This window comes from Perna viridis, chromosome 6 (genome assembly GCF_037379345.1).
Source record: "Perna viridis isolate PV_CMFRI_1.1 ecotype Kerala chromosome 6, ASM3737934v1, whole genome shotgun sequence".
Classification (NCBI taxonomy): domain Eukaryota; kingdom Metazoa; phylum Mollusca; class Bivalvia; order Mytilida; family Mytilidae; genus Perna; species Perna viridis.
The window spans coordinates 21,025,213-21,045,754 of NC_142450.1; the positions used below are offsets into that span (position 1 = coordinate 21,025,213).

General features: G+C 32.4%; 1 protein-coding gene across 2 annotated transcripts in view; it reads right to left on the reverse strand.

The window, feature by feature from the left end:
- Positions 1-20,542, reverse strand: part of LOC148614037 (DNA mismatch repair protein Msh2-like) — a 27,947-nt gene continuing 7,405 nt past the window's right edge. Inside the window, exons 4-26 of one of the 2 annotated variants that reach the window (XM_088587823.1) lie at positions 20,036-20,123; positions 18,828-18,973; positions 18,218-18,328; positions 17,363-17,449; positions 16,526-16,649; positions 16,034-16,120; positions 15,123-15,181; positions 14,079-14,199; positions 13,657-13,770; positions 12,973-13,109; positions 12,520-12,636; positions 10,917-11,031; positions 10,344-10,399; positions 9,311-9,400; positions 8,600-8,771; positions 7,489-7,614; positions 6,355-6,450; positions 5,901-5,965; positions 4,213-4,380; positions 3,370-3,461; positions 2,527-2,681; positions 1,956-2,137; positions 1-404 (exon numbers count right to left, since the gene is read on the reverse strand). In XM_088587823.1, coding sequence (XP_088443949.1) covers positions 243-404; positions 1,956-2,137; positions 2,527-2,681; positions 3,370-3,461; positions 4,213-4,380; positions 5,901-5,965; positions 6,355-6,450; positions 7,489-7,614; positions 8,600-8,771; positions 9,311-9,400; positions 10,344-10,399; positions 10,917-11,031; positions 12,520-12,636; positions 12,973-13,109; positions 13,657-13,770; positions 14,079-14,199; positions 15,123-15,181; positions 16,034-16,120; positions 16,526-16,649; positions 17,363-17,449; positions 18,218-18,328; positions 18,828-18,973; positions 20,036-20,123 — 2,670 coding nt within the window. In that variant the 3' untranslated portion in view covers positions 1-242. Of the gene's footprint in view, positions 405-1,955; positions 2,138-2,479; positions 2,682-3,369; positions 3,462-4,212; positions 4,381-5,900; positions 5,966-6,354; positions 6,451-7,488; positions 7,615-8,599; positions 8,772-9,310; positions 9,401-10,343; positions 10,400-10,916; positions 11,032-12,519; positions 12,637-12,972; positions 13,110-13,656; positions 13,771-14,078; positions 14,200-15,122; positions 15,182-16,033; positions 16,121-16,525; positions 16,650-17,362; positions 17,450-18,217; positions 18,329-18,827; positions 18,974-20,035; positions 20,124-20,542 lie in introns of those variants that run through there. The other variant, XM_088587824.1, reaches the window with a different exon arrangement.

The following is a 20,542-nucleotide window of genomic DNA, read 5'->3' on the forward strand; positions in this document are numbered from 1 at the left end:
TACAGTATAATGATGTATTTGAAAGACTAACAGATATTTGTGAAATACATGTATGTAATTCTGCATGTTTTCCAAACAATGTACAATAGTAGTTATTCTCTGAAAGTTTGTGAGAAAGAAACCAGATTTCTTTTTCTGACAATTTGGCAGTGCAAATCATTACACCCTAAGAGAATTCAAATACAACACTAATTTTTTTTTTACATGTAAATAAAATATCATTTTTTTTCCAATTTTATTTGTCACTGCCCTCTAGCTAATACATCATTCACATAAGCATTGTTCTTAGATTTAACACTGTCTTTCAGTTTATTTATTTCTTTTTGCATGTTCTCCTCTGACATTGAATCTATTGGTAAAGCTTTCACTTTTTGCAGAAAATCTTCTATGATTTCTTCTCCTTCCTGAAAAATAGATATTGTTACACAATAATGATCAACTTTGCAAGATATCATATAAAATAATAAACACTAATAAAGCACACCCTCTCAAGGCTTTGACTATTCCAGTTGACAAAGTGGTTAAGCATGCTTAGGCCCTTTGCAGATAATTTCTCACTAAAGGGACCAGAAAATTCCTATTTTTAGCTGTCCTTATCTCACCCACAGGTTAAAACAGAATGAATGCACTTTCCCTAAAAAATGACAGAGTTAATGAACGATCATATATTACCATTACCATATATACTGGAGTATAAGTCAGATTGCCCTCTTCAGCCCAAAATTTCTGGAACCTAGCCTTGACCCGCTTATAAGTTGTAATTTCTGACAACTGCAACGCTAACATTCCTTAATTACAATGAGTATACCTATTTGTTTTGATAACTTCAATAAATATTGAAATAAATAATTCCAAGCCAGAGTTGTTTTTATAGTAACAAGAAATTAAATTCTTGACAAGCCATGTGGATTGTTTTGAAACATTCATTCTAATTTTAGTACAACCAAAAACCCAAATTAAAATTATAAATATTGTGAACAACAAGGAATAAAACAGAAAGTTTATGAAACTCTATCAACTCATAATAAGATATTTCAGTAAGTTAAGAGGTTTTATCTTAAAGAAAAAGAAACTCGTGAAAGATTTGTCATCACCAACTAAAATATTTATTACTTTTGTCAAAAATTATGATATGTTATTGGGTCATGTTTCGATTACACCTTTGGGTTTTTGGCTATATAAGTGTACACAGGTAAAATTTAATACACAAAATAGATGAGTGGGAAATGTGAATAAAATCAGTATTGTGGCAAAATAAAGACTAAACAGTAAAAATTCTTTTACTGCATCATATTTTAGCTGTAAAAGGTAGAAGATGAAGCCAGTCTTCCTAAAACTGACATTTACAATTTAATACATTGGGATAAACAGCACCAATCTGGCTATTCAATGTTGGTGTCACGCTCATGTCAAAAAAAATTGTCAAGCTTTTGACATTTTAAAGCTGAAAATTTTAGTTCATGGTCGAGATCTCGTCTATAAGTTGAAACCATTCGCAGCAGTTAAAAAATTAGTTCCAAAAATCTGACTTAAAGGCAAGTATTAATTCTTTTAAAATAATAACCTGTGATTATAGTTTATTCAGCAACTGTTTTTAAGTAACCTATATTTTACACCTGACCGTCACTTGCCATACTGATACATCATGATCAGCTTACAATCTATGTCATTTAAACTCAAGCTTTTCTCATGCAAGAAATCTCAGACATACTTATACAATCCTGTACACTATTTTTACTTTTCTGTATAATTTCAGGATTACAGGAAGTAGATTGGCTTCAACCATTTTCACAACAATAATAAAATTTGTGAACAACTTCATGGTGTATAGTGAAAGTAAACATGAAGGACCTGGATCAAATATGAAATATTGTAAAGATTGAAAGATTCAGGAAATATTAAGGATATTGTGACATAATGCTCAAAGTATCAAACTATGATGTAGCTTCATATACCTGTTTGACCAATTTCCTTTTCTTGACAGCTGGTTCATCATCCCCTTCCAGACCAGTTCCAGACAAACTTATACTCTGAAAATCTTCCAATTCACTAGCTTTCCTCTTGGCAAAGTCTATTACCTTCTTGGGGAAATGTGCTAATTCTGCAACATGTATGCCAAAACTTTGATCACACACACCTGTAAAGTTAAATAAAAGTTATCATATTTTTTTAAACACATCTATATATGATGCACTATCTTCCTACAAAATTTCATCAACATCCCTTGAGTGGTTAAGGAGATGTTCTTATGAGATTTAAATGTAAAACCATTGTGTTGGATTATCTCCCTTTGGAATCCTCTAACAATAATTATTTTCCTTTATGCATATCTACATATGATGCCCAGCATTCCTATCAAAGTTCATCAAAATCCATTTGGCAGTTTAGGAGGTATTGGAATTATCACTAATATGAACAGACAAACATACAGGATGATTTGTATATCTCACTAAACTTTGTATGCAGGGGGAATAATAACCTTTGTTTTTTGCAGAACAACACAGACAGTTGATTTTGTTCACACACCTGGTTTAACTCTGTAAAGTAGTGTCAGTGTGTCATTAGTTGTCAAGGCTGTCACATGGAGATTGTTAACTGTTTGTACTTCATCAGATAAAGCTGTCAGCTCGTGGAAGTGGGTTGCAAATAAACAGAAGGCCTTAATCTTGGTAGCAATAAATCTGAATGTATAGATATAGTTAAATATGATAATATATTTTTACTTTACAACTTAATGCAAAAGTTTGTACTAACTCATAAATGATAAACCACTTATCAATGACATAAGTGAATAACAATTTGCTTTGAAGGTATTTTTATATAAGTATCAGTTTTTGTGGTTTGTCAAATTTGGTTAGTTCTGAGAACTAAAACTTCACCAATTTCATTGGAAAATTTATTAAAGTATTAAATGAAAATTAAACCATCATTAGCCACTTACATTCATGGTTTGACAGTGCCATTCAAGCAAGGAAAATCAATACCATACAAGCAATAGTTCTTCCACAGGATTTTAAAGTTGTGATTGTCAACAATTGTAACATAAAATGTCTTAACACAAAGTGCATGATGACATTTTCCTGATGTTGAAAAACAGTATATGAGAAAAAGGAACTATAGCAAAGTGACTTCACTAAGTAATTCCCACTTTTATTAGGACTCTTAAACATAGAAACTTTTAAGTGAACTACCACAAAAAAACATTCATTAATTATTGGCTTTCTTCATGCATATCGACATGTGATTTCTTACCGTCACATAAAGTTTTATCCAAATCAAGTTAGTGGTTACATCAAAGTACATGTCATGACAAATATATAGACAGAAAGATGGACATGGTGATTCTTACAGTTTGCAAAGGTAACTTACTCTGATATGGCCCAAGCTAAACCAAAACCATCATATGTAGAAGTACCTCGCCCTAACTCATCAATAATGATTAAAGAGCTTTCTGTCGCAGACTGAAAAACAATGAATGGCATGATAACTCTGAATCAGCGGTCAACTACTTCAAAGTAACTTAATACCAACGAAACTTTACGTGAAACAATAGATAAAAAAGGAAATTTCCTGATATGAATTTATTACCTTTCTTTTCTCCATTTTTTTTCTAATTTCCAAGAAATAAGTCCTCATAGTGGTACAAAATATAAGTTTTACCTTGGAATCACTGATTTCAGTCTGATTGGCAGTAAATAATACATCTATGGCTAATATGCAAAATAGGACCCATGTCACATAAGCAGATCACCTGATGCATAGTTATTAGTTAGAAAAATAAAAAGCTACTTACTAATGTTTGTACCATTGACAAGGGTACCACATGATTCAACCCTTACCAAAATTCTTGAGTTTTATTAGGTATTTTATCCACATCTAATCTATCACATCTAAATATATTTATTTAACCACCAGATAACTGACTTTCATGCAACATGAGATAACCTAAAGTTTAAATTTGTTTTTGCCCAAGACTCCCCCCTCCCCCATTGCAAAATTCAAAGAGGTACAACTCCTAAAAAATTCAATGAATAAGAAATTCATGAAAATATGCACACCAAATATCATGTCCTAATTACCTACTAAGTTTCATGAAATTTGGTGTAGTAGTTTCAGTGGAGTTGTGTTAACAAAGGTGTGACAGACAGACAGACAGGCAAAAAACAGTATGTATCCCTGCCAAAGTGGGGAAGACATTATCAATTTGTTTACCTTTAGTATTGAAGCAGTTTCCAACATTTCTGCCATGAATGTAGACACACCCTTCAGTTGACTGTCTCCAGCACCAACTCTAGCCAATATACTATCAACTATAGAGATTTCAGCCTCTGAACAAGGTACAAAACATCCTAACTGTGCCATCAATATAACCACTCCAATCTGTAGGAAAAATAATTGTCAACAAGAATGCTACGCGTAGCCATATGTCCCCCGCCAATGTAGAAAGAGTTGAATTACAAATGTTTGACACTTGTATAAATAGCAGATTCAAAACTTATGTGCTTTCATAAGTCCATGTGGCGATTGAAGGTTAATGTATCTTCATGAATCAAATTAAGTTAGGTTAAGAATTGAAGGAGGGACTGGGTGATGCAATGGAGACGAAATTCTGAAAATGTAATATTCACAGGCATAAATAAATTTATAATACAATTTGTTTTTTATTCATAAAAAATGATGAATCAAAACGGCAGTTGAGTATAATGAACTACGTATGGTGATAAACAATCCTACAAAATTTGGTCAAATTCTGTTCAGTGGTTTCTGAGGAGTTGCGTCCACAAGGTGTTCCTATTGCGAATAATGTGAAAATTGAACAAAGTCCCATAACTCCCATAAAAATTGTCTAATCAAAATAGCAGTTAAGTATGATCAACTACATATGGTGACAAACAATCGTACAAAATTTGGTCAAATTCCGTTCAGTGGATTCTGAGGAGTTGCGTCCACAAGGTGTTCCTATTGCGAATAATGTGAAAATTGAACAAAGTCCCATAACTCCCATAAAAATTATATAATCAAGATAGCATTTAAGTATGGTACACTACTTATGGTGACAAACAATCCTACAAAATTCAGTCAAATTCCGTTCAATGGTTTCTGAGGAGTTGCGTCCACAAGGTGTTCCTATTGCGAATAATGTGAAAAATGAACAAATTCCCATAACTCCCATAAAAATTGTCAAATCAAAATAGCGGTTAAGTGTGGTGAACTACATATGGTGACAAACAATCCTACAAAATGAGGTCAAATTCTGTTCAGCTGTTTCTGAGGAGTTGCGTCCACAAGCTTTGGACGCACGGACGGACGGACACCAGCATTTCTATGTCCCCGATCCACATTGTGGCAGGAGACAAAAATTAAGATAATACCATACTACTTAAAGTGGTGTAGTAAACCCTCCACTTTACAGCTTACTTTCCAACGGTCTCCAAATCACTTACCTGTTTTATAAGTTGTATATACTACTTGTGATTTTTATCTGACAATCATAAGAAAGCAAACATATAACTGTTTAAACTATTATTTTAGTTTACTGCTGTAAACACTTGATCTTGACATCAGTTCACAATGAAACATTGTACTGTGACTGCATTCACACAGTCTTCAATGTAAATTCAGTGCTAAACATGACTGCAGAAATAATATTTTGACCCCTTACTTGCATTGAACTTAACATTTATGACTTCCTGTGAATAGGACAACTAGACTTCAAAATGATTGGTTTGAGGATGTTGTTGTATTTGCGGTATGCTACTACAAGCATCCTTAACATCCTTAAAATAGTTTCTGCCTGATAATCTTAATCATATATGTATCCAAAGCGACATGAAGATCTAATGAATTGATGACAGATTATAAATTATATAAACCACTAGAATTGGGATTAATATACTCACTGATCTGATGTATGTTGATTTACCTCCCATATTAGGCCCTGTGATTATGTGAAACATTTCTTTGTCTACCAAACATAAGTGGTATTAAAACTAAGAGATACAAATTTTAACTACATTTTTTTGTATTTGAAACAACATTATAATTAGTGACTTTTGCATGATTTTAACTCGCATAAAAAATTTTAACACATGTCCAAAACTGTACAATGAGGTGTCAGGATATTTTTGAAGTTTTGTATTAGAATATCAGTTTTTTTTTTTATTTTGGTGTGTTGAATTTTTTGCCCTAGTATTAAATTAGGATGCTTTTGGTGGTGCTTTAAGTTGTATTGTCATAAACTGTATTTACATTTATCTCTGCAAATTAAAATATTCAACTAGACTAAGTTATCACATTAAGTTTTGTTTCATATTGCTTTGTATAGATAATAAATCTGGCCATGTAATAAGATACCTTTTTCAAATACAGCATCGTTAGGAATGTAAGCCACATCATCTTGCATTTCCAGACAAGGATGTCGAGCTTCCCGCAATTCAATTTTACCACTACCTAAAAATTGATGCATTGGTGAGAAAAACAAAATCTTTGTTGAGATACACTTCAAAATTTCCAGTCAGATAATGGTTTAATCAGTGTTCTAGGATTCCTCTTTCCCATTATCCGGGGCAAGTGAAATTTAGGTACTTAGTTACACTTTCCCGTGGCAAGTTGAAAACTTCATATGCTGTAAGGATTTGTTTTGTTAGGAAAGCAGTCATTGACAGTGGGAAAGTTGATTTTATATGGATTTTTCCAGAGGAAACCTCAATTTCTGAAAAATCCTGAAACACTGTTAATGGATAGGGCTTATCATATTATTATATTCCATGGTGATCATAGTAAGAAATTACAGTGAATGGTGTAAACAAAACCAAAATAACAGCCAAGATTATTATCCAGATGAAACATATGATTTGTTTATACATGTTCAATATGCACTGAAAATAGTATGGCAGGACTTACGATAATATAAGATTTAGACAAGTTTACTAGTAGAATGTTACCAATATTGACATTGATCTACAATATTACACTTTCTATTAACAATAATATTCACATTTAGCTACAATATTACATTTCCTATTAACAGTAATATTCACATTAATCTACAATATTATATTTTTCATTAACAGTTATGCTAATAACATTTTCTGGAAATGTAAAACTACTGTAAAAGAAGAAACCAATTCTCACATTCATTATAACTGATTACGGTAATGCAATAACCTAATAACCTTCCCTACAAAATGATCTATAGTTTGCACAATTATATTTTTTTTTTATTTCTTTACAGCTGCTTGAAATAGAATGATTCCAATTTCAATACAAATCTAGGTACACTACTGAGTAATTTAAATAGATAGACAGTGTCCAAAAGATCACACAGGTGTTCAGTGGTAATTAAGTAAGACACATTGCTATAATGAATGGCAGATTTCTACTGAGAGAACTATTTAAATTACACAGTAGCCTACCAAGATTTGGAAGCTGCTGTAAAATGGACACTATCAAATTATTTTTTTCACAGTGCAGTAAAGACTTACATACCTTTGGCCAAGAGACGTGGCCTTATATATGGTATAGGTGCTCCAGCAGAGACATGAGCAAAGCTGACCAATACATCTAACTGTGCTATAATATCATTGATCAGTAACATGGGCTCAACATAGCCAGCTAGAATAGATACATGTAGATATTGCTAAAGGTGAAAAACAACACATATGCCATATACAAGTCAGGGTTTGTCCATAAACTACAAGATACCCATATTCCAACACCCCTTCAGAGAAGAATATGGAGTCGCATATCTGAAATGTTTTTATTTTTCTATTTTAAAATGTTCTGATAGCCACTGGTATTAACTAAATTCTTTCTGGGATTTCAATACAAATGAGTTCAGTAAAATATATTGAAACCATAACTGAAAATTTTTTTTAAGCAAACTAATAGGAAGCAATAAAACCTAAATCTGTCCTTGGAGGGACCAATGACCCCTCCCAAACCCTGCTGCAGCATGTGTGCCAAACCTAAATCTGTCCTTGGAGGGACCAATGACCCCTCCCAAACCCTGCTGCAGCATGTGTGCCAAACCTAAATCTGTCCTTGGAGGGACCAATGACCCCTCCCAAACCCTGCTGCAGCATGTGTGCCAAACCTAAATCTGTCCTTGGAGGGACCAATGACCCCTCCCAAACCCTGCTGCAGCATGTGTGCCAAACCTAAATCTGTCCTTGGAGGGACCAATGACCCCTCCCAAACCCTGCTGCAGCATGTATGCCAAACTTCTCACTTAAGAATATAGACCTAGGGTAAGTGACATGACTTTTGCAATCAGTGGTATGTTTGTATTATATTTAATTTCCACAAAGCCTTTCAAGCTTTCCTTTGATGCAGAATGAAATCAGTCCAAGTTACTTTGATGCTTACATGAGATTGATGTAAAATGGTGAAGACCACATTCAAATGATTTCTAAGAATTGTGTCCCTTACCCTAAGCCTACCTCCTTAACCTACAATAAGCATATATCCATATGGTAATTTTACACTGCATAAAGTTTCATGATAACCCAGCGAGTAATAAAACTGGACAACCTTATGTCAGACAAACAGACAGATTGTGATAATTGTACTTTAAGATATCCCTGTATTAAAAACTCACATGCTATGGTAATAATTTCTGAAACGACACTTTTCTGCTGCTCATTGTAGTCCTCTTTACATTGAAGGTACTCTTCGTTCAGATTACGGAGTGCATTGTTATGGAATCTCACACCATTATTCTTTGTATCTATAACCATGTAGTTTTTATTATTCCTCAATGATTTCTCATCCTGAAAAAGTACAGACATAACTTTAATAGCAACAACTAACATTACTACAGTTAAAAAAGAACTGAACTTCATAGTCACAAGGTTTATATTCTACTTAAACAACATATTGAAAAAATGAATTAACAAGAAATCTGAAAGCAATAGCTCACTAGCGATACCCCTGCTTTCAATCACAATATGAAGAAAATAAATTAAGTCCTCAGTAAACAGGAAGTTGTTGTGGAATATTTCCAAAAATGAATTCCACCATATGGCATACCTACAGGAATAATGTGTTTAAATTTCAAGCCGCTGAGAAGAGTATTTGCTGAGAAAACTGTAACGGGTAAAAAGGTTACAAAGGGAAACTAGGACAAGGGTAAAACAGTATACCTGCTCTGTTAAATTTTGTGGTTCAGAAGTTTCAATAGCATACCAGTAACTGTTCCACCAATCAGAATTGTACTGAGCAAATATAGCCTATAATAGAATCATTCTAACAGGAAATACTTTTTCACTGGAAGTTATGGTACAGCCTTACCATTAGCTGATTTACTGACCTTTCTTGTTACTCTAAAGAAATAGCCTAGCTGTGCATTGCTTTCCAATTTCAATACTTTGTTTGGTTCAATTCCTAAATCTCTAGCAACCTGCAAGGAAAAGTAAGAAACTGTTTTAATCATGCTGTAATTTTAAATTCGTTATAGAAGAAATATTCATAACTTTACATAACTGAATCTAACAAATCCTTTTAGTTTGATATTAAAGCTCAGTAGAAAATAATATGGACAGCAATACCAACATCTTTTATTCTCCATAACATGAATGTTTCAAAGCTGTTCTGTTGTTAGTGACATATGTACTTAGGAAATTATTGTTTGAACTTTTAATGCAGATGCACTGCATGTGTTATAGGAGGGTTGCATATTCCAATTTGTCATGACATCAGTGATATAATGACATAGTTGTGCATTATCAACTTATTCAAATGTCAAATTTTGGAGTACAAATAGCTCATCCCTCAAAAGTAAAGCCTAAAATTATATTATTTACAAAGCACTTCACATTTCCATCATCCCCAAGAATTTGCAGAAGAAATGAAGAAAAATCCCGGGTAGATAATCATATATCAACACTGTTCAATTGAAATCAATTTTGTTTGATATTTAGCTAGTAGTACAATATGTCTTTAACAAAATGGGAAACTGGATAAAAAGATTATCTCTTACCTTGTGCTTTACATGCACATTTGTATATAGAATATCATGTTGATTTTTTTTCAGATCACATTAATAAGAGAGAGCTGGTTTGAAGGTTCATTTTAGTTTAGATAGTATTATGGTAAGCAAATACGGAAAATTTAAACATCAATCTGCATATTTCAAAACCTAGATGCATTTCCATGTGAATCATCTGACATACATGCGATTTATTTCAGGTATGTTACAGATTTTCCCAGGCTGCTGTAAACATAAGCCCATTGGGCAGTTACAGATGCATGGAGTTCAGCATAGAGCACATACACAGAATTAAAAAAAATTACTGAACACATAAAAAATACAGAAATGTCCAATTTTATCAAAATACATGTACCTTGTTCATTTGAGATTTGATGTCATCTTCAAGGCCATCTATCTTCTCTCTTAAAGCTGTAATGATTTTTAAGTGTAAATATTTGTAAGAATCAGGCATTTTTGAAAATGGGAAAAAAATCAGAAACATGCATGTCAAAAACCAACTGATCTGACAATATTGTTTCACTCAAGGATGCATTCTTGATTTGCAAAGACCAATATTTGATCTCTGCATCACTGGATTTGCTCAGAAAATATTCAATAGTGTTAGAAAAATGAGATTTTTGAAAGAGTTATCTGACCTTGAAATATTCATTTTCAGTGCATTTCAATTGAATTATAACTCAATGCACCAACATGATATGGAAAATATTGCATTTTTCTTCTTGTTTCTTATGATGCAAATAGTCAAATTGAACTTTCAAAATGGACTCATCAGCAGCTGTATCTTTTTGCAATTTTTCCTACCTTATAGACTTGTGACTCACAGTACTGTACATGAATTCCATAATTGATAGACTCATCAGCAGCTATTTCTTTTTGCAATTTTTCATACCTTATAGACTTATGACTCACAGCATTGAACTCTTACCTGCTAGCCCTTCATCAAAGTCTGCTTTAATCACAAAGTCATGGTTCTCTACTTGTGCTAAATCCATGGTGGTTTCTATCATTTCTTGAAACTTTGCAAAGTCCATTAACAATTCCTGAAAGAATAAAGGCACGTGAAGGAGAAGTAACTATAATACTATAGGGACACATGTAGTATAAAAATTGATCAATGCCTGTTTTACTGGTTATATTTTCCCTCTTATAACAAACCCACTTGGAAATACTAGTCTTTCCCTGTCGCACTATGCTAAAAAGAGAGAACAGGTATATTTTGTATTCCTTCTTTTTCTTATTGTTACCTAACCCAAATTTCGTTACACATGTCAGTAATGTTTCAATGTTTCTTTTCATCTCCAAGTTTGCATCATAAAGTCTATTACCATATTTTGGTGTGTATAGTGCCCATTTATGTATTGTGTGCAATGCAATTTTGAAGGTCTGAATGTGTGAAAAAAAGTTTTTTAGACTTAAGTTGCAGTAAAATTTTGTAATTTTGTTTTAATTTTGTAAAAAATCAATATTTTGCACATGATCGGTCAATTTATTTACCTTGGTGCAGTATTCCCTATGAAAATGTAAAGGAAAGAAACTTCTATGCAGACTAAAACATCATGTAAACATCAGTAGCTACATAAATTGGATAATTTTAATTTCAAAGCATGATAAAATTGACACAGGATGTATGAAATGGCTTATAAAAAAAAAATCGAAAGTCGGGAAAATCGGATATTTCCGGTTTGGTTGTAACTCAAATTTCACAATTATATCATTTAAAAACATACTTTCAAGAAAGAAAATTGTAAGAAACAATCAAAATAAGTATCAGAATAATCATTTTCAGCTGTAAAAAGCATTTGATAAGGAGGGTTTGACAAAAAGCGAATTAGTTACTTTTTGGTTTTTAGTTGTTTCATATTAATTTATAACCATGCTTTACAAGAAGGAAATATGTACAACTTTTGTTTGAAACATGTTATTAAGTCATTTGAACATGATTTGACGAAAATTCTCTAAAAATTTAATACTTCAAGATGTATTTGATAAGATAAAATTTCTTTCAGTAACATTTCACTTACGGTTTGTTAGTTTACATTACACAATTTCTTTTCACATACCAAATCTTTAATTTCATGGCCAATCCTTATGTATTGATGTATTATATACAACCCCATGTTCTGGAAATAATTTATGTAAAAATGTGTGCATAATACACACCAAAATATGGTATTTTTGTCAATGTAAATTTTGTATCAATTTATACATTCTGTTCCTTTAGCCATATCCCTGAATTGTACAGAACTTTAAAAAGTTAATGGAAATTCAGTGGAGTTATGCTTGATAATAAAGGAAATGTCTTGTTATGCTAGCTACACCTCACTCCTACAGAAAGTCAAGAAGTTGATATTATCAGTCAGCAACCAAAGTTACTTACAACAGAAGCTGCTTACAACCAATGTTTCGTCTATAAGAAACCACATACCAAATTTGAAATCTACCAATCATTTGAAATCAAAGATAATTTTGACAAAATTTAAACAAAGGGAAGGACATACAGACAGACAAACAGACAGACAAATACAAACCTTGGTAGGATTAGTGAACAGCTCCATTAGTAAAGATTTATGAGGACCATCATGGTTTTCTAATGTCTCCAGTAAGTATGGCATCTTCTCAATAGCTTGATAAATTCTATAACAATCCTGACATAAACAATTAAAAAAGAAATGTTAAAAACTTTAGAGGTAAATGTTTTTGAAAAGGACTCTGGTTGATTCTAGGTTTTCATCAAAAGGTAAACTCTTGCCATATGAAATTACTACGTACCAATCTTCTTGAAATTCTATTCAGCAGTTTGACAGGAGTTGTGATGACAAAAATACTAATGGAAATGTCAATAACATTATAACATAGCAACTTCTTTGCACGGCATATAATTACAGTCAAGGTATTTTTTCTTTGATATTAATACTGAATTATTGCATAAATTACTAAAGCAACAAATTTAAATCTAACAAGATATAGTTTACATACAATACCTGCAGTGAAGCTCTCTTTCTTTGAAATTTTTTGGCCAGTCTCTGAAAATCAGGAATTTTTCTCAACTGATCTTCTTGTAATGTTTGTCTTAATTCTGTATCCTCAACCATGGCTTCTACTACATTCAGCCTCTCCTCTACAGTCAAAAGTAAAGTTTGTCATTTATCGTTGCTTTAATTCATGAGTTTAAATAATGTTTCAACCTGTGTTTATATTTCCTTTGCTGCCAGCATATATTTTGCACTCTATTGAAATTTAAATGGTTTCCTTCAAGTTGTATCCCCCCATCCCACCATCAACAGCTTATCAACATGGGGAAATGGTAACACTTCATAAACAAATCTTCTCCGAAACTCCTCGACGAATTGCTTCCTTCTATGAGGAAGACGTATGGTCATAAAGTTTAGAGGTGCAAACCACAACACATTTTGGTTCAAAATTTTAATAAATTTAGGAGATGTGGGCTCTGGACTACTTTCAAAATTTCTTATCATATAAGATTTCACTAGTAGTAGAGTACAAAATAAAATCAAATGTTTTGTGAGTAAATTCTTCACATCTCTGAACAAATTTAAAGAAAACATTTTGGGTATTTTCATATATAACTATCAAATAAATCAGCTTTAATGTTTGCAACTGTCTTATAAATCTGGAGGGAAAAAATTTTGAAACGTAGGACATACCTATCTTGTTGAGGTCAACCAATGGTTGCTTGACCCACTGACCCAGTAACCTCTGACCCTGAGCTGTCCTACATCTGTTCAATAATCCAAGTATACATTGATTTCTGTTTCCACCTTAATACAGCAAATCATAAAATTTATTTTAACAGCATGACAGAGATGTATTGTTTAAATAATTATAAAATGCTACTTTTTCGAAGGCCTGGCTAAAGAATTTTTTTAAGAACATTATCTGTAGCAGCCACAAAATCATCAGTCATACATTTGTATCAATAAAATAATGACTACTTAAAATCTAAAATTACAGTTATGATCTGCAAATATATGCTTATTTGTAGAATTATATTTTTCTATAGTAGCAAAAATGGAGAACAACTTGACATTTAAGCATACAGATACTACTCTTTCATGAAAATCCATACCTTCCACTGTACTAGGAAGTAAATTCAGAGCTCGTACAGCTGCAGCATCAAGTCTCATGTACTGTCCCAGTTCAAATGATGATATCGAATATTGACCAAAGTTCCCTTCATCTGAGAGAAGCTGAAATTATGTAAAATATATGTAGGAAACTGAAAATGTAGTTGCTGAGATATTTTTTTCATTCAAAATCAAAATGAAAGTTGAAGTTCACAGAATTTAAGGAGGTAGACCTAAGGTAGGGACGTAACTCTTGAAATCAGTGATATGTTTGTATTATATTCAATTTCATCTAAGCCAATCAAGCTTTTATTTGAAACAGAATGAAATCAGTCCAAGTTACTTTGATGCTTACATGAGATTGATGTAAAATGCTGGAATACCAACGTTCAAATGACTTGTAAGAGTTGTGTCCCTTACCTTAGGTCTACCTCCTTAAATGTACAAATAAGCATCACATTAAGAGGGTTAATGAATCAGTTAACAAACAACAGTTTCCACTGACTTCATTATCATATTTACTATCTCAGACTACTGCCATAATACTAAAAATTAGCAACAATCAATGACAACATAATCTTTCCCAATTAACAGAATAACAACTATTAAGCTGATCTTTATATCTCATTATGATACTTGCTTTCTCAACTTCAAAACTGTATATTTTAACACTAACTATATTTTATGATGTCAATAGACAACCAGCATTGGCAAATATCAGAAGTAAACATGAAGTTTAGGCATACCCCACACACACAGGAAGTTGATATCTACCAGCTCCAAAAAATGCTTACAACATATGCATATCTATATAAAGCCACAAAGCATTTCTTAAATCAATCCATCTATGGGGAAATACCTGTTAACCCTTCCACATAAGGAGGAAACTCCCATATGATCAATAAAAAAATCTGAACCACCCACAGGAAAATCTAAGATTTGTGGGAGGCTTTCCGTTAAAATTACTAAATTTTCTATAAATAATACTAAATAATTGAATTTTTACAAAAAAAAATTGCTGTTTTTTTAACAGTGACTCAAATTACCTCTAAATATTTGATAACTGCTGCTAACGCTCCAATAGCATTTGTTTTCTCAGTTTCCGCTACAAAGAGATAAAATGGTTGATGGTTTCAAGAAATTCTAATAAAAGCAGCTTGAACAATGTACTAAAATACACTTTCGTATTTTCAACTTGAAGCTGATATTGGACAGCAACCAAAAATTGCTTACAACATTTCCACATAAAGCAACATACCAAATTTTAAAATCAATTCTTCCATTAGGAGCCAAGACTTTCGAAATGAAATTTTTCTCTATCATTCCATAAAGTGCAAATGGCAGAGTCCAATGATACAGGAAGTTGATATTAGATATCATCCAAAATTCATTATAACATATGCTTCATCTATATGATGCCTCACACTAAATTTGAAATCAATTCATTTATTGGGAGCTGAGATGATTGTGACAAAATTCTTGAGATGGAAAAACGAACACTTGTTGAGTAATATACAGTAAAGGTACTTAAGTGTATCAATTTTTTTTAGTTTGCCAAAGTTATGCTCATTCAAGGAATCATAAATTCTGTAAGTTTTTAAAACTTGTTGAAAGTATGAATTCATGGTTTAACAAAAACCTACAAAAACAACGAAAATTGGTATCTAACGAACAATAGTTCTGCAACAGCAAATAAATCTTATAGAACTATAACATGCTTAACTTGGCTTAATTTCAATTAACCAGCTCTCACTAGTTCCACTACTACTTCCTATGGTACATCATTTTCATGGACATATAATCAAACATGATGGTTCACTGGAATGAACAAAATAATGAAAAGCATCCTAGTTAGTATCTACGTGTGTATAACAAAACTGATTGTTGACAGTTAAACATTGTACATATTTGTGCACTGAGACCTGATACATGTCAAATAATTATAACTTAGTCTTACAAAGTGCTGCACTATTTTCTTGTTCCCCCTTCTTGAATTTCAAGAGTCTGTTCAAATCCTGAACTGTATCCTTAGTAGAGAAATCACCTTCAATTAAAACAAGTACCAGATTAATGTTACACAGCTTCAATATTATTAAAATTTGCATTTTAAAAGCACCATCTTTTATTGTTGAAAGATAGTGGGAAGGCATGTCTTTCACTGATTCTATCTTTTATAGAATCACAAAAATTTGGACATGGCTGTGAAAATCATGTGGAAGATAATAAGAAAGCACTGTTTTTCTGGTCATATAACACTTCAATGTACTGTCTTGAGTACATAAGAGAATAAACCTCAAACATGGTATCTGAAAAAAGTTAAAATGTGATGATATTATTAGTTTAGATGCGAGTTTAATACTTTGCTTACAAGACTTTACTTTCTTTTCACCATTATGCATTGTTACTTATTTAAAACAATTTCTTCTACATATACAGCTGTAATACAAACTTTTCTTCCTTTCAGTTACTAGTAATCCACTTCTGTCTAGAACCTGTTTCAGTTTGCCATTCTCTACAGCTGAATCCCCAGTGCCTAGTAGACATTCCTTGGGCCCAAGTTGAACTATCAAAGCCTACAACACACAGATACTTCTATGTTTTAAATTGTTGTGTTTTACTGTTCGATACGAACATATTTCATTCAATAATGAATAGGATTGGGCAGCAGCTAGCCTATTCCAACCCTCTCAATATTGTTTATTTATTAATAAGTCCCAGGTTTTGCTATTGTATGTTTGATATTTTAACGCAGCTTTTCTGTCTTTTCTTGAAATATTTTAAGCGTTATACAGTGTTGAAATAGATTATACACAGTTTTTCTTTTACAAGTTTATTCCATTTCTTACTGTATTTGCAAATGCTAATTAAGGGCTTCTTAAAAAATCTCAAACTGAGACATTCCTCAAATCTTCACCTTCAAGCAATAAAATTGGTCAAAAACTGTGATTCAGGTAGGATATAAGGAAAACACCAATTTGCCATTTCTATCAATTACTGTAATAGTATCATTGTTTGTGGGGTTTCAATTTTTATGTTGTTAAGTGGATTTTGTAAACCACGAAATTTGGTTCCCTACAAAAAGGAAATTTTCAATACATTTGTAAGATAGATTTGCCAATCTACGAATTCAAGAATCAACAGACTAGTATATTTTACCTAAACCATGAAAATTGGAACCCGGAAATAAAAGTAATTTCACAGTAGGGCCTTTATTACTTTTCCTTAATTGCTTAATACTTAAACAAATAATACAGACTATGTGAGAATATTAACTACAATATCCTACCTCTAGATTAGAGAACTGATCGTTGTCTGTGAATTCACTGACCAGGAACTTTCTAAGTGTAGCATCAGCATATCCCACTCCTACGACCTGTTGGGAAGTAACAACATTATGATCAATTTGATATTAAAATAAATAAAAAACAAAAAATCAGCAATGAGTTCCCTTTGGAGAATATTTGTTCACATTTATACGGAACATTATTAATACGACTAGAAGAAGAGACCATGTTAACTACAGAGATATTAAGAAACTAGTGCTCCTGAGAGTGAAAATGAATTCTTAGACACCCAAGGGTAGGATTTCAAGTTCTCTAATAAAGCCCTGCCAGGTCATAGAACATTAATATCTTACCCTAGGGTGTCTTAGATTTCCCAGTCTTGCAACTTCTAGCAGTGTATGATTTTTTTCTCACTTTAAAAATCCATTTTGTGATTAGTATGCTATTTAGAACACTCTGCTTATGGAAACTTTGTATTTATAAGATGTCATAAATGTTTTATTATGTAAGAAATTAAAAGTTTATTGTTTCAAGCTTATAGTTTCTATTCAATTATTTTTCCAGTATCAGATCCCAGTATAACTTCCCCTTTGTTCAATATCAGATCCCAGTAAACTTCCCCTTTGTCCAGTATCAGATCCAAGAATAAGTTACTCTTGTCCAGTATCAGATCCCAGTATTACTTGCCCTTTGCCCAGCTTCAGATCCAAGAATAACTTCCCCTTTGTCCAGTATCAGACCCCAGTATTACTTACCCTCTGTTTAGCATCAGATCCCAGTATTACTTACCCTATGTTCAGCATCAGATCCCAGTCTAACTCAGAATTTGTCCAGCATCAGATCCCAATATAACTTACCCTTTGTCCAGCATCAGATCCCAGTTTAACAGCAATAACACCAACAGATACAGACATATCATTGTTACCAAATAATATGTCTTCAAACTGTGTAAGGTTTCCAGGGGAGGCCTGAAATATCAACAAAAAATAAACATTTTAATAACTTTTATCTGATTCAAATTAAACAGTCACTCAATGAAAGGTCACTTAAATGACTCCTTGGGAACTTATTCCTCCCCAGTCAACCATTATCCAAGTTGCTCACTTAAATTTGTCTTCCTTTAATTTTGCTTTCAAAAGTTCTATGTCATCATTTTTCCTCTCTCTTGATCTTTCGAACTGACTACTTCATAGAGGCCAGATTGAGTTAATTCAAGTTTAAAGAATGAGGTTAAGGTTATACATTGGTGCTGGTGAAGAAAGTAAGCTTGTATAAGCTCACTTGTTGATACCCTTCACTCCTCTCCACAAAAAACACAAAGGAAGCACCAAAAGTCATTCAGATAGAAAACAAAATATAAGTGCGCTACGCTACACTACACTACCAAGTGATATATTGTGTGTAAATTCAGTATTGTTGCACAAAAAATTCTATAAAATAAAAGACCAAATAATGAAATTTATTTACCTTAAACCAAAGACTCCAATCATTATTCTTAGCTCCACCTTTATTCTTGAAGACTTCTACTCGGTACTGTCTAATGAGCAACAAATCTCTCACAAGTGACTCAAAATTAAGTTTACTCAACACCACTGACTCAACTTTCCGTTCTCCTATAATATAATTACCCAAAAAAATAACAACTTTAAACATAGAAAAGTTACTTTAAGCATGAAGATTTCGTTTAACATCCCTCATTTTTGCAATCTTTGGGCCTTAAAATAAACTTGAAAGTTTCATTTTTGTTGTTTAGTTGGCATTGTAAATGCATTGACTCAGCACATTTTCACAGACATGGATTTATAGGGCCAACCAAAAAGCAAAAATTGACGAAATTAGAGGAAAACATACACTAAAAAAGTATTTCAACAGTAAATTCCAAATTTGAAAAAGTGGAAGAGGATGAAAATCAGGCCTGTTTCCAATGAAGCGTTGTTAGCAATTCACGACGGAAATGTGGGACCTATCAGTGTTTTTACATGCCGATGAAACATTAAAAATGAAACATTAAACTCTTATAATTACATGTTCACTTCAACTGTTATTTCATTTTTATTTAATTTTAGATATACATAGAAAATAGGCAATGCACAATGACCAATAAAAGTAGTCCACTTAATTGTGGGTGTGGCCTATATAAATGGCTGGAAGATGTGTTTCATCAATTCATGAAACATCACAAGTAGAGTCTATTTTCTAATGAGATTAGCACATTTTACTGATTTACACAGTAAATATAATTATTACACTTTGAAACAGTGTAAAAAATATATAATGACTGAAACATATTAATGATCACAAGAAATCGAAATAGAAAATCTGTACAAGAACATTTTATACAGAGTTTGAAATTAGCAGGGGTTAACTCACCAATGGCCCCTATACAAAAAATATTACTCATTTCCAATGACATGATTATATCAAAATGACTGTGACATGGCCAATAAACATAATAACCCTAGATTTGAACTTCTCAACAGAACATCGCATCTTATCCAATGGGCTCACAGTGATATTCCAATCCCAACTTCAAAACTGTGGTTATTCTGTACATATTTCACACAGTTTTCCTTCCTATTTCCTATTGCTATGATTATTGTCAAGGTAAACAAAAGTTGTTGAATTTATATTGAAATCAGGAAACAGTACCAATTTATAATATCACGGTCTACTACCTGAACCAAGGTACTTGATAACACCAGTTGTTTTGAAAACTTCTTTTGCTACAAATACTGCATCTTCTCCATGAACTGTGTAGTAATCCTACAATTTAACATTACTGGATCATTTAAGTCTTGGAGTTAAAACTAACTACCTATATGTATTGAAAAAACAGCACATTTACAAGTACCCTGCATTTGCCACAGTGCAAATTTGTCTTCACACAAATGAGGTTGAAAAAGTTTTGCCATTCAAAAACAATCTCAATTAGCAATATCATAACACTTGCAAATATACTGATCACTACCAAAAAGATGACCAATTCTAACACTTCTTGGCTTGCTACTCTCCCATAAGAGACAACAAAAATATTATCTGACCAGGCCTTAAACAGGTCTACATCATTTGCTTGTCAGTCTGCTTCTTCTAGAAACAAAAATTTTACTTCCTGGTAGATGTATGTACAAGTACCATGCAAATAGGTTTTATTTTTTTATTGGAAGTTTTTTGGACTACTTGCC